Genomic DNA, 14080 nt, shown 5'->3' on the forward strand with positions numbered 1-14080 from the left:
GTAAACAAGAAACTCGCGTATCGACTATTTCCCTCTGTTTTTAATCATTTCCCTATCAGAAAGGGACAATTTGTTTTTTCGAACGCCTACATTTGAGCCGTTTATTTTGAAAGTGGCATAAGTCACTTTTTTTTTAAATGAGAAGATACCGTTCAATTGTAATTAGTGTTACCATTAACTCGATTTTTTTGAAAAAGTGACTTATTCCACTTTCAAAATAAACGGCTCATTTACTACTATTCCTAAATGTTGATAACGGGTAAATCAAATATCGTTTCCGAGTAACATTCATGTTCAGTCAATTACAAAACCTTTACCACGACTCTGACTGGATACTATTCTACTATACGTGGAGCGATTAAGTAAACTCCGTCAAACGTAGTCGAGCCAGCCAAAGTCTACAGCCTCTTTAAGACAGCGTATCCCCTAAATAAAAGCAGATCAGGATCGGCAAAGAGCGCCGCGGCACATAGCACGATACCCAAGCTTGTAAACCAAGATCACTCGTGAGCCTCGATTCGAAGCGATACCGATGCTAGTCGCGTCGCTTGGGTCACGATTAAGACAATAAGATTTTACGATGTCCCCTATTTCACGTTATCCGGCGGCGATCGGCTACGTGTTCGATATGTTATTACAATTTCATCGATCTCAGTCACCGATCGCAGTTTTGTAACCGAAAGATTCCGCCTGGCGATGACCTACTCCCAGACGACGACAGAAAACAACAGCAACAGTAATGGCAACGACAGCAGCAATGACAACAGCAACGGTAACAGTAACGTTAACGGCAACGGCAAAAATAATAAATCGACAATAATGGCCAACAGCAACAATGATTGCAACGGAAACGGCAGCTTGGTTTACAGTCGATCATTTGATAACATAAGGCGGCCGTCCACCTGATAAAAGAAGATACCCCAGAGTTGACGCACGCTTCTTGATGAGATTTGGTATAATAATAGAACTTAGAAGCTGAATCCAATGATATTTGGTTCATGGAGTAGGCGGCATATCAATTTTGAGATAATTAGTGTTAAAGTTGCTAATAAAAGGTCAGAAGTATGCACTTGATTACATATCGAAAAACTGTGCGGAAGGACGTGGCGGGTGATTCAAAGGTCGCAATCAGGTAGCCCCCCTTATCGGCCCCTTGGCACTTTTGGAACCTTTCTGGAACTATTCTGAAACTTTTCTGGAACCTTTCTGGAACTTTTCTGGAACTTTTCTGGAACCATTCTAGAACTTCTGGAAACTTTCTGGAACCTTTCTGGAACCATTCTGGAATCATTCTGGAACTTCTGGAGACTTTCTGAAACTTTTCTGAAACTTTTCTGGTACCTTACTGGAACCATTCTGGAACCATTCTAGAACTTCTGGAAACTTTCTGGTACCTTTCTGGAACCATTCTGGAACCATTCTGGAACCATTCTGGAACCTTTCTGGAACTTTCCTGGAACCTTTCTGGAATCTTTCTGGAATCTTTCTGGAACTTTTCTGGAACTTTTCTGGAACCATTCTAGAACTTCTGGAAACTTTCTGGAACCTTTCTGGAACCATTCTGGAATCATTCTGGAACTTCTGGAGACTTTCTGAAACTTTTCTGAAACTTTTCTGGTACCTTTCTGGAACCATTCTGGAACCATTCTAGAACTTCTGGAAACTTTCTGGTACCTTTCTGGAACCATTCTGGAACCATTCTGGAACTATTCTGGAACCTTTCTGAAACTTTCCTGGAACCTTTCTGGAATCTTTCTGGAATCTTTCTGGAACTTTTCTGGAACTTTTCTGGAACCATTCTAGAACTTCTGGAAACTTTCTGGAACCTTTCTGGAACCATTCTGGAATCATTCTGGAACTTCTGGAGACTTTCTGAAACTTTTCTGAAACTTTTCTGGTACCTTTCTGGAACCATTCTGGAACCATTCTAGAACTTCTGGAAACTTTCTGGTACCTTTCTGGAACCATTCTGGAACCTTTCTGGAACTTTCCTGGAACCTTTCTGGAATCTTTCTGGAATCTTTCTGGAACTTTTCTGGAACTTTTCTGGAACTTTTGGAACTTCTGGACTTTCTGAAGTTTCAAATAAACAATATTATGAATGTGAAAGGTTGCAATGTTACACTGTTTTTTTTTAGGATTCTTCTAGTGGCGAGGATAGAAATCTGAAAGTTATCTTAGTAGTCTTTTTAACATTTACCGTGAGGATACTGTAAAAGCTGATCCTCCCGCAGTCCTCTCTCGTCGGGTAGCCGGCGATTTTTGCCACACCCACCGATCGCGGATGAGTAAACTCGTCCTGACTTGTTTCATTAACCGGCGAACATCTGTGTTTTATCGTATCGTTACATCTGTCCGCGATTATTAATGTTCTGCTCATTTACCGCGCTCGGAATCTTTTGATGAGCGCCATTCATCCCAAAGAATCGCTGCCGACCGATTACGAGCGATAAATTAGATTAACACGTTCGCGGTAGATCGGGTCTATTAGAGCACTAGGTAATTCTGAATGAGAGTATGTTGAGCGGTTTTATGGGCGTTGAAAGTCGCTGTACGGAAAGAGTTGTGCTCGTACGAGTTGCCGATGTTCCGGTGTTCTTGACGCGGGTTAATTGGACCTTAAAATGTTATGCGTGTGTAGTACAGTTAACTGTTTCATGGGTTATTATTGTGTATTAATTACGGAGTCCGATGACGGCTTTCGATTCCAATTTTATTCCACTTTCGGTTTATTTAACATGGTCGAGCGAGAACGATATCCTAGTTCGTGTTGATTTGTTGGTATTTAGCAGTAACATTTAGAGTCAATCGATAATCTAGTATTAGATGATCATCGATAAAATCACAATTTTCAGATTTTACGTTGCTAATTGGTCTTATTAACCTTGTCTCTATTCCTGATACGTGTATAATAAGGTTTTTACGTACAACGATATTCAACGTGGACAATAATCTTGTTAAATAATTTTCTTGTGGAACCGAGTACCATAAAATGCCAATTAACGGTCGACGATAATTAATCCACCAATTTTTTGCTTGCAGGGTACACGGACGTAAACGGCAGACCTGTTCTCGAGTTCGAGGATGTACCAGCTACAAGAGAACCCTTCAACGCTAAGCATGTGTCGTCGTTTCTTCTCTACCTCGCACGTTTGCACAGGTGTGTATTGTTCGTCGGATAGAAACTTGTTGCAACCTTCTTTTCTGACAAATTCATTACACAATTTCCCTTCCACGGAATAGCCTACATATTATACACCATATTTTACCTTAACCAGTTAGCTGTGTTTGACGAGTATACTCGTTATGGAGAAATGGCAATATTTTGTGACACGACGAGTATACTCGTCGCGCGTAAGAAGCAGCGACCATTGGCTATTTAAATTGTCATTTTAAGGAAAACGAAAACATATTCTCAAATTCCAAGATGTTCAGAATATTTTGAGGCCGATCCTGCACGAAGATGTTTACATTGTTATAAAAATAAAATTAGAAAAGGATCACGGTATTGGTGTTCGACGTGCAAAGTGCCATTATATATTGTTCCTTGCTTTGCTAAATACCACTCTCTCTACAGCAGCAATTTGAATTTTTAACTTTTATCAGTATTCGATTATCCCTGGGTTTTTCGTTTATTATGCATATGGTATATGTTAACGTCAAATGAACAAGTAAATATTAGTAATAAAATTGTTAATTTTATCAAATAAAACCGTCTTTTTGATCCAATATTTTAACAGCGACACTTACATTGTGTTCGACGAATATACTCGTCGTCGCTTGATTCTCGCGACACATATAGATGCGCGCTCTGAAATGGAGGCGCCACAGCTAACTGGTTAAACAATAATCTGTATTCTTTGAAATACCATAATACGTAATAATACCATAATAGCGTTGTACGCATAAACGCATAAAAAAATTCCACTGTAGCGTTTCTCTAACAATATTCCATCGATTCTGAGTAGAGCGCGATCTTTTCATACACAACAACATACTCGCTGAATCGGAAACAGTGCGAATACGTCCATAAAATCTTTACTTAACAAGATACGCATGTAGTATTAAACATAAATGTATAATTAAACATAAATATATAACACGGATATAATCTTTATACTTGCGTTGCTCTATTTGTGCATCTGTTAAGACTAATGGGTTTATATTACAAGTCTATAATAAATCATAATAAACAACGATGCATACGCATAAACAAACTAAACGGAACAGCACAGATTCTAGTACCTAGAATCGATCGAGTTTAAAAAGAACAATCAAAGCTAACGACACTGTTCCTCGTAGAAACTCGCCGTTCGCAGAATCTCTATCCAAATCAGCATTACTTAGGCAATTTTCCGCCATCGGCGGAACCAGGATTTCGCATGTAAATCGGCAGAACCGTAATTCGAGAATCCGAACGATCTTCCAGCAGAAACGAAACCGCTCGAATCGTTCCGCAGCGGAATGACTGCAACAAAACCAGTATCACTTTAACCGGCGCGGAGAGATCGCGTGTGTTTATGGTTACCGAGGAAACTCCGTACCCCTTTCGGCTGTTGAATCACGCTCGGATCGCGAGCGATTTATCGTGCTCGGCAGGGTACAGGGATTTCCCCGTGATCCCTGGAATAATGACTGCAATCGCGCGCGGAATTGGCAATTTGTTAATCAACGCGAGGGGCCGGGGCGCTTTCCAACAAATAAACCAGCCGCGCCGTGCGCCGGCTTTCCGTAATAATTATAATTTTCCCGGGGCACCGTGACGTCCCCGTCACGCCCACTATAATCACAGACGAGGTGCAAAATCGCGGCTTGTATATCGTTCCACGGCCGACATACACCGGCGCGCAAACCGCGAATTTCCTGAGCGGAACGTGCGCGCCCTGCCTCCCGAACGAGAACCGGCGGCCATTAATTAGCCATGGGGGTTAGGCAGGTTTTTCTAATTAATCTACGCGCTTGTCGGCCGACGGGAACTAATCGCGGCCCGATAAAAAATCGGCCCGCGGATTAGTAATTGCAGACCTCGTCGCGCGGATAATTTAATTACCGCGATACACGGACGCTGAGTGTTATCGCCGGGCTCGATTGATTGCCCCACCATTTCTGCTGCTGATCGCCATCTTGGAGGACGACAAATTAAATATTTTGATCATTGATCAATTTGTTTGCGTTGGTACTCTCCTCCTTTTATGGCAGAAATAAATAAATGATATTTGTAGCAATAAAAATAGTATATATATACTATTCTACTATACTATTGCTATTTGTAACAATAAAGATAGTATATATATATACTATTTTTATTGGTACAAATATCATTTATTTATTTCTGCCATAAAAGGAGGAGAATACTAACACAAACAAATATATATATATATATATATATATATACATACTATTCTATTATATATAATTCAATATAGACGTGAATGTACAGTAATTTCTCCCAGAAATGTTCGGAGGTCGGAATTGAAATCGGTGGATCTCTAAGAACATGTATTAAATCGCGATCCTTCGAGCCTCGCGCTTGTTTTTATAGTTGCCGACTTTTCAGTAGAAATAAAAAAGTTAAGTCACTGTTTTTATACTAGCATTATTATGTATTCATATTAATATACATCAACATGCTGGCCGCTGCTATCTTTTTTGCCTCGATTGCCTCGAGTTTCGTTTTCTCTCTCTCTCTCTCCCTCTCTCGCTCTCATTCTCTCTCGTTCTCTCTCGTCCTCTCAATCTCGCTCTCTCTCTCGTCCTCTCTCTCTCGCTCTCGCTCTCTGTTGTTCTCTCTCTCTCTCTCTCTCTTTTTCTCTTTCTCTCTCACGTTCCCTCTCGTTCGCTCTCTCTCTCTCTCTCTCTCTCTCTTTCTCCCTCTCTCTTACCCGAGATGTCGCCAACTATAAAGGCGAGATGCGAGGCTCGAAAAATCACGACTGAATGTCCTTCGATTATCGTTTTCAATTCCGAGCTCCGGGCCTTCTAGGGAGAATTTACTGTACTGTCCGGCGCACAGAAGAAGTCAGTCGAGAAAAGTGTAGGACCGATTCCTTGTTAACGCCCTCGCAGAAGTAGGGTAAACACGTTTCTCTTCCTATTGACTCCAAATTAGCCGCTATACTGAATTTCCGCGAAACGAGTTCGGCCGAATAAAAACAAACAACATCACTTGAGTCCCGTCACGTTCCACTACCCCGTGGTTGCCATTTTCGGCTATTCGGCTATTATCAACTTCCTATTAAAACCTTTAATCGTTCAATTTAAATAACTATTAATTGTTTCGTTCGAATACTTTTGCGAGCCATTTCTGGTACGTGTTTACAATAAATGTACTGTAAAAACGCTATATATTGTTGAATTATTTTCTAATTTTGCTTACGCAGTCTTAAGACCCATCCCTTGTTATTGTAAATGTCTGGCATTTTCAATGCTATTGAAAATGGATAATTTGTATGTTTTACGGCCTTGTCCGTTTTTTAGGTAAAACGGCCCTTGCGGCCCATCTGCAGGGCACGTGAGCGCTAAACGTGCGTCGACTCGAGTCGAGCAAATTTTGACTCTGAAGTCCGTTACACGGATTGGTTATTTATGATCACTAAAGATTTTCTCGTATCCACAGTTTGCGGGTCTTCTGCGTTTTTAGTGAGTCATCGGTGAGCAGCCTACGAGTACAGTAGTTGTCTCTAAGCTCTCACGAGCAAGCCTGTAGATTAGATCTTGTGTGTTCAATAAATATATTTTTACCTAAAAAACTCTGCTGTTAATTATTTGCAAGTAAATAATCAACAGTTATATGTGTCATATTATAATCAAATGCTTCAGTTTAACACATATATTCTATCAATTGAATGTTAGAAACGTGAGCGTTCGAATACTTTCGTGTATGAGTGTACTACTGTGATCAAAAAGTAAGGTGAAATTGTCATTTAAAACTCCCGGACATTAGGAAGGCAGGCAATTGTTTTTTTCCTAGGTTGGTAGGACTGTCTATAACAATTGCCAAGCGTCTGTTTGTTAAAAGGTTTAATTATCTCCAAGTTACACGTGTTTTAGTAAACGACCAAAAGTGAATTTTTCGATTTTTACAATGGGTGATTTTGTTGAGCAAAGAAGTTGCATCAAATTTTGTTTGCAGAACGAATATTCTTGTGCGGACACGTTGAAAATGTTGCGGAAGGCCTTTGGTGATCAAACTATGGCACAAAAAAACATTTATAAGTGGTACAACGAGTTCAAAGCGGGCCGAGAACGCGTTGAAGACGAACCGCGCTCTGGACGACCATCAACGTCTACCGACGAGGGCCACGTCCAAAAAAATCGAAGATTTGGTGCTTGAAAATCGTCGACTGACAATGAGAGACCTCGCTGATAGTGTTGGAATATCATTTGGCTCAGTCCAAACCATTTTGAAGGATGTTTTGTGTCTCAAACGCGTCAAGTCTCGATTGGTGCCATGTCATACTGCATTGGTTCTTCGCGACTTTTTTGCCAAAAACTCGACTCATATCGTTCCGCAACCACCGTATTCGCCTGATTTGGCTCCGTGCGACTTCTGGTTATTCAGCAAACTCAAAAAGCCAATGCGGGGACGCCGTTTTGACACGATTGAGGAGATCAAAACCGAATCGAAGAAGGTCTTGAAGGCTATACCGGAAAAAGACTATTCCGACTGTTTCGAGGACTGGAAAAAGCGTCGGAAATAGTGCGTTTTATCGGACGGGGATTACTTTGAAGGGGATGAAATTGATTTGGAAGAATAAATAAAGAATTTACATTTTATAAACAAATTCACCTTACTTTTTGATCACAGTAGTATATTTCGAAACACGCGCACCTGAAATTCTTGAGTAAATATCGCCTTTTTAAAATTCGCTCGGTGTCCAGATCCGGATTCGAGCATTTTCGTTTCACTCTCCCACCTGAACATATTCCTGAATACGTTCGCGTGATTCGTTAGTAGAAATATTTTTATAAAAATCCGATTGTTCGTTCCGATCAGCTTGCGGCATCGCGGGGTGTTGAATAAAAGCGGTAGAGCGGGCTGGGACAGGTGTTTGTCGCCGTTCACCGAGGGGATTTCTTTCGGCGCGTGAACGAACCCGGGCACAGGTAGAATGACGGAGGGACGGAGAGGCGAATAAGGGGGGATATTTTCGATCGTATCGACCCGGTCGCATTAAAACCCCGTGTTTACGGTGTCTCTCTGTGTGTTTCACCGGCGGACAGTCTCTGAATAAAAGCGCGGCACGAGAAAGGCGGTAAATCATGCGCCACTTAACGCGTCGGAATAGAATTTTGAATAACGATCCGCCATTATCGTGGCATCGAGGAAAGTGAACACACGAGGAAACTGAATATATTTCACATTACATAATAACGCCCATTGTTCGGAGAAAGTGCATATCTCATTGATAAGAATCGGGCATAACGCCAATTTATTTTATTGCTATTCCCCGCCGCGTCGGTCCGGCTCGGTCCGGCCCGGCCCGGCCCGGCCTGGCCCGTTTATCCGAGCGTCTCTCGAACTGCCGATCGATCGGCAACCGGCGTCGCACGCTACGCTGCCAATTCCACGTCGCTGGAATATCTCCAACAAACGATTCAACGATTTCCTGATCGATAACTACGACCGATATTATTCCCTGTACGATAGAAAACGAGAGCCGATTCTCCGAGCTTTGGGAAAAGTTGCCAAGCTTCTCTAGAACTTCTGATGGCGGCTTTTGCCGTCGTTGTTACGCCTCTTGGCAGCGATACGACAGATCGAATATCGGTCACTCGAGAGAATCCTGCAATTTTCGGAGCGATAGAGCGATACGGAGAGAACGGCGACGTGTGTTGACAGGCTTTGAAATCTTGTTGTTTCTCGTTATTATAGTGGGTTTGATATAGTTTGCTCAAACTAAGTTCAAGGTGGCTAAAGATACAATTCCTTTTTCAACATTTGATTCTAACTGGAAATGGTGTTTGGACCATAACGGACATGTTGCTTGCTATATCAGTTGATAATTTGACTCCAGATTTTATGTATTTACTACAAAAATGTATAACTGTAATTTGAAATAGTAGAAACGTTAAAAGAACTGGACAGTATTGATATATTTTACGATTAATCTATTGAAACTATTAACCCTTTCACTATGGCAGCTCCATCCGCCGAAGTACCGTCACTGAACAGAAACTCGCTCCAGAAATATGCACAGTGCGCGTGGTTTCTGTATATATGTTGTTCTAGGTCTTAAATAATAACTGTGCCGAATAGAACAATCGTTGCTCTAATGTAACAAGTATATTTACATTTTTAATTTAAAAAGACTTACAAAATTATAGGTAACATAGGTATTTATATAATTACAAAGCCTAACGATTAAATGTTTAATATAATTAATAACGAGACGAAAATTATTAAAAGATAATAATATGTAAAAACTAATAATATAACTCTGTGCGATATATTTGAAAGCAAGGATCTATACAAAGGCCAACATCGCAATCTTTGCACTCGTCCCGCGAATCAGTTCTTTTATCATTTTTGCTACAAATTACACATCTCCGTCTTAAAGTGAAGTGGCCGTCTTCGCGGACACTTCATTTCGATGCCGCATATGTATATGCGGCGCCCGTTCTTACAGGTCGTCGAGTGGATGCTGCATATATGCGGCGCTCGGCGCGAAAAGGTTAAAGAGAGAAATAAACACCTAAGTGACTATTATGCTTAGCAATAGGTGCAACATATCTTCATATTCTATAGAAAGACCCTCGGTCTACTGGTAATATGAAACAGTACTTTAGGTTAATCTGTGACCGTGACATTAGAAACGCAGGACTCATCCGAGACGCCTTTGCAGGTCAAGAAATGAAACGCAAAGCTAGAACCAAGCTTCAAAATTCTAGAAAATAGCTATATTAGAATCTCGATTATCCGAAAGGTGTTACCTAAAACCATTTTGTAGATAGATAAATCAAAAACAAATTATTCAAAAGAAAATCCATTCAAGCTCCAACGTATCCCAGGTCCGAAAGGAATCTAGGGTTAAGAAGCGATTAGGGTAGATGATATTTGCAGAACTTTTTCGTCGGTAGAGTACGTTTGCTAGAATTCTGAGATCTGTGTCCTAGAAACTGGTACTATTTATGGGGAATTCCTGTTGTTTCGGGAGTGACTGCTCTTGCAGTGTCCAAGTCCATTTCTATTCATCGTTTCAGCAGTATTTAATCGTTATAATTTTTTGAAGCAATTTCGTACAGATGAATGTCTTCGTTAAGACGTCCTAAAATAATATACTAAACATTATTATTTTAAGGATCTAGCTAGATATGGAGATCCAAGTCTATAAAAATGATAAAATTCGATAGCTTACCGAGCAAGATCATGGAGTTTCAACCCCTTACCTTGTTAGGGTAGTCACTACAGGCACAAATAGGGAGACTAGTCTTTGCCGTATTTACTTAATCGAGCCACATCCGAAGAAATGGGGATCGATGCTCATAAAAGTGATCTATCTGATAGCTTATCAAGAAATAACATTCTCCGTGACATGACCGTGACATTAGAAACGCAGGACTTATCCGAGACGGCTTTGCAGGTCAAGAAATGAAACGCAAAGCTAGAACCAAGCTTCAAAATTCTAGAAGATAGCTATATTAGAATCTCGATTATCCGAAAGGTGTTACCTAAAACCATTTTGTAGATAGATAAATCAAAAACAAATTATTCAAAAGAAAATCCATCCAAGCTCCGACGTATCCCAGGTCCGAAAGGAATCTAAAATCTGAATTCAATTTCGTTCGAATTGGATCGCGACGCTTTCTGGTCGGTTTTTCCTTTCGTCAAGGTAGAGCAACGATCCTCGCGAGCAGAGCCCGGAGCTGAATATGCAATCCTCTTCTCCGGCTGGTTCTTTGCAGAGGCTGGGGGACGGTTGCACGGGGCACCATAAAGCCGCGCGATGAACGATACCGCGATAGGCTGCTGCCGTGGCTATCGTACGTGATATGTTTTATGAGCCGACCGGCATACGAATGCGGTTAAACGAGCAGAGCCGAGGACGTCTCGCCGCGGTCCTCTCGGCCACCTCCCGGCCACATCCCGGCCACCGGGTGCATCCATTACGATCGCCTTCGGTTCCGGAGGGTTTGCCGCCGATCGAACCCTCCTCCAACCTACTTGTCCCGGCGATCGACGCATCGGAACGATCCTTAATCGCGATCCGATCCCGAGAAAAACCCCGCATCCGGCTGTTTACGATCGCGCGGTTCACACTTCGGGGGAGGATCGCTATCGTCGCGGCCGACTGCGGCAGACTCCTGCGTGGGTGGGTCTGATGTCTTCTTGTTGCGAGCTTCGCTTTGGTACAGTGTTCACGGTAATTAAGCTGGAAACTGCTTTCGAACTGTTTCGAACAGGTTTCCCGGCTTTTATTTGCTTTGTTTAGAATCGCGTTAATAGCCGGGTCATTAGCGACCGTACTTGGTTCACGTAAGTGGGCTGCACATTTTATGGATTTATGAGAAAAATGAGTAGATGAAACAGAAGACGGTGATACTATTGGAACGATTTAAGAATATTTGATTATAGTGTTTAGAACTCGTTAAAATTATTCAATACGGGAATAGATGCATAAAGAGACGCAGTCTAATTAGAAGCGACGGTAGCATTGGTATCGCGTAACTGCGAAAGTTTAGATTCACGTGCATTCGATTCACCCATTGAAAACTCGAGCGTATTTAGTTGTGAGATAATAAGCAACGCTATAGAGAAATTATAAAATGACAGATCGTTGGGAATAACCAGTCTGCTTAAATGAACTTGATGAAAAGTTTATACTGATTCAGATTTTATGAAACAATGATCAATATTTTTGAAAGTATCATAATTACCGGAAGTTTTGTTGATGCCGCCGTTAGTTCAATTGTTGGTACAATGTCGCAAGGAGATCAGAGCTCAGGTTGACTTTTTGTTGGATAGAAACACTTTAATTTGTTCGTGAATTTTCGAGCAATTGTTCACAGTGGAACAATTGTAATGAAAATAGTGTAATGAAACTGATAATAGCCGGAAAAACGAGTCTCTACTCGTTTCTGAAAACATAGGAAAATTTCTGCTGGACGGAATAGTCACCGGCCAACGGAAAAGCGAATAGTTTGATGAACGTGCCGACCGCGTTGCCATGCGATAGCAGAGAAATTCTGACGAGGTTCATTTCTTCGGTTTTCTGGAGCGGGATCACGTGGGAAAATGTCGGTAGATCCCTCGGCGATTTCCCATCGGCAATTGGGAGCGAATGAAATTACCAGCGAAATTCCGAGCGCGGATGGAGCGACGACGAGATGGAAATCTTGCTGAAAGATTTTTCCCATGGAAAAAGCAATCGTTACCAGCTGAAAAATCCGAAATTACAAACCCGGAATAGCGAAGTGCGCGAATGCTTCGCGTGACAAGTCGGCATTATCGAGCTTTCGTACTTCGCGGACACAAATCACCGCGGACGGGAATAAAAGTCGATGAAGACGTTCTGCCGCGCGGGAAAATATAAATTCTTCGCATAACAGAAATATTTCGTTTATTTTTCTGTCGCGAGCATAATGCACGTCGTCGTAGTCATTATCGCAGTTAATGGGAAACCCATCCGCGGCTGGGATTTTATGCACCTCCGTCTAAAAACTAGCATGAAATCTGCCGGAGAATTTAACACCATTATTTTACGTCCGATTTATTGAAATTCTTTGAATTACTTATATTTTATTACTCGACTCTCATGACTCGCGGCAACTTCGGGAAATTTTTATTTCACATACACAGACCCAACTGCTACGCGCACGGTGCTAATCGAGTTCTCTGCGTACCGACTTCCTACGGTAAAAAATATTGCATTTCTTTCATCTCCTTCGAACATTAAAATTTTGTAGTACTCGACTCGTGCATCTGTAAATATTGCGACGGATTCTACGAAAGATCTTAAAGTTAGTCGATTAAAAATCTTCCAGAAGTATTCGTTCGCCGCACGCATTCTTTCGTCAAATAACAACCACGCTAATATAAATCATGTACGCGTGTTTGTTGCGGGCCCAGACGTATCGGATCGTTCTTATTAATTTTCACTCGCCTCTGCATGGACGTTTATGATCTAGAAACCACTCGGTTAACAAGTCGATAAATAATCACAGTGCGCGCTATTAAATTTTCGATATACCGTTTCTATAAATAATGCGTCTGCGCTCTCGCAGTCGTTAAAACATTCTGCAACAAAACAGACGAAGCGAAATTCAGCCGTTTGCTTCCTGCTTCCATCGGGAAACGTTCGGGAAAGAATATGTTGCATCCAATTTATGATGCAAGAATTCTTTCCGTTAAGGGTGATAAGATGATGCATGCTCGCACTTTCCAACGTCGACGAGCGAATAAACAAGATTGCAGATTTTTACGTGAATACTAATCGCCATCGTTTTAGAAAAATCAAATAGATAACGCTATTTATTTCAGTGCGAAGCTTGATATCTTTGGGACGACGATAAAATAAGAATGTAAACAGTAAAACATAAGAATTTAAAAACCATACCCGATCTATTCGATTTATTAGAAAAGACAGTTTCTATTGCAGTCTAGCTCGCTGCAATTCGTTGCAGACAAATCTGATTTCGCACTGCAAGATCGCTCAAAATCACCTCTCGATATATTATGAATGATTAACCAACTGAAATCTTGTTAATTTTAAGAATTCGAACAAGAGGTGTGGTAAATGTATTTTTGAACTTATAATGGATACCCTTTAAAAAGGCATCAATTTTTTACAAGTGGACTAAATGACTCGAATCTTTTTTAGAAGATAAAGGCACTGGTTCACTGAACAATGACTAAAGCGGTATTTTTTTAATTTTGCTATTATTTGAAATTGCAAAAAGAACTGGCGTTTTTAACTTTTTTATCTAAGTTTATAACGAAAATTTAAATAATTGACGTTGTTATGAGTTACAAACAATGAATAATTGTCAGAAATCTGCAGCTTTTTAAGTCTTTTCATGTTCGTAGCTTGACCATGCTTCAACCGATTTCGAAAGCTCATTTTTTAAATTTTCGTTATAT

At 41.0% G+C, this 14080-nt stretch overlaps 1 protein-coding gene across 5 annotated transcripts in view; it reads left to right on the forward strand.

The window, feature by feature from the left end:
• The window catches only part of LOC117228994 (uncharacterized), a 729674-nt gene that overhangs the window by 501941 nt on the left and 213653 nt on the right, over positions 1–14080 (forward strand). For all 5 annotated transcript variants that reach the window (XM_033485103.2, XM_076521427.1, XM_076521432.1 and 2 more), the window contains one exon: positions 3043–3160. In XM_033485103.2, coding sequence (XP_033340994.2) covers positions 3043–3160 — 118 coding nt within the window. The remainder of the gene's footprint in view (positions 1–3042; positions 3161–14080) is intronic.

Source organism: Megalopta genalis, chromosome 1 (genome assembly GCF_051020955.1).
Source record: "Megalopta genalis isolate 19385.01 chromosome 1, iyMegGena1_principal, whole genome shotgun sequence".
Taxonomy (NCBI): domain Eukaryota; kingdom Metazoa; phylum Arthropoda; class Insecta; order Hymenoptera; family Halictidae; genus Megalopta; species Megalopta genalis.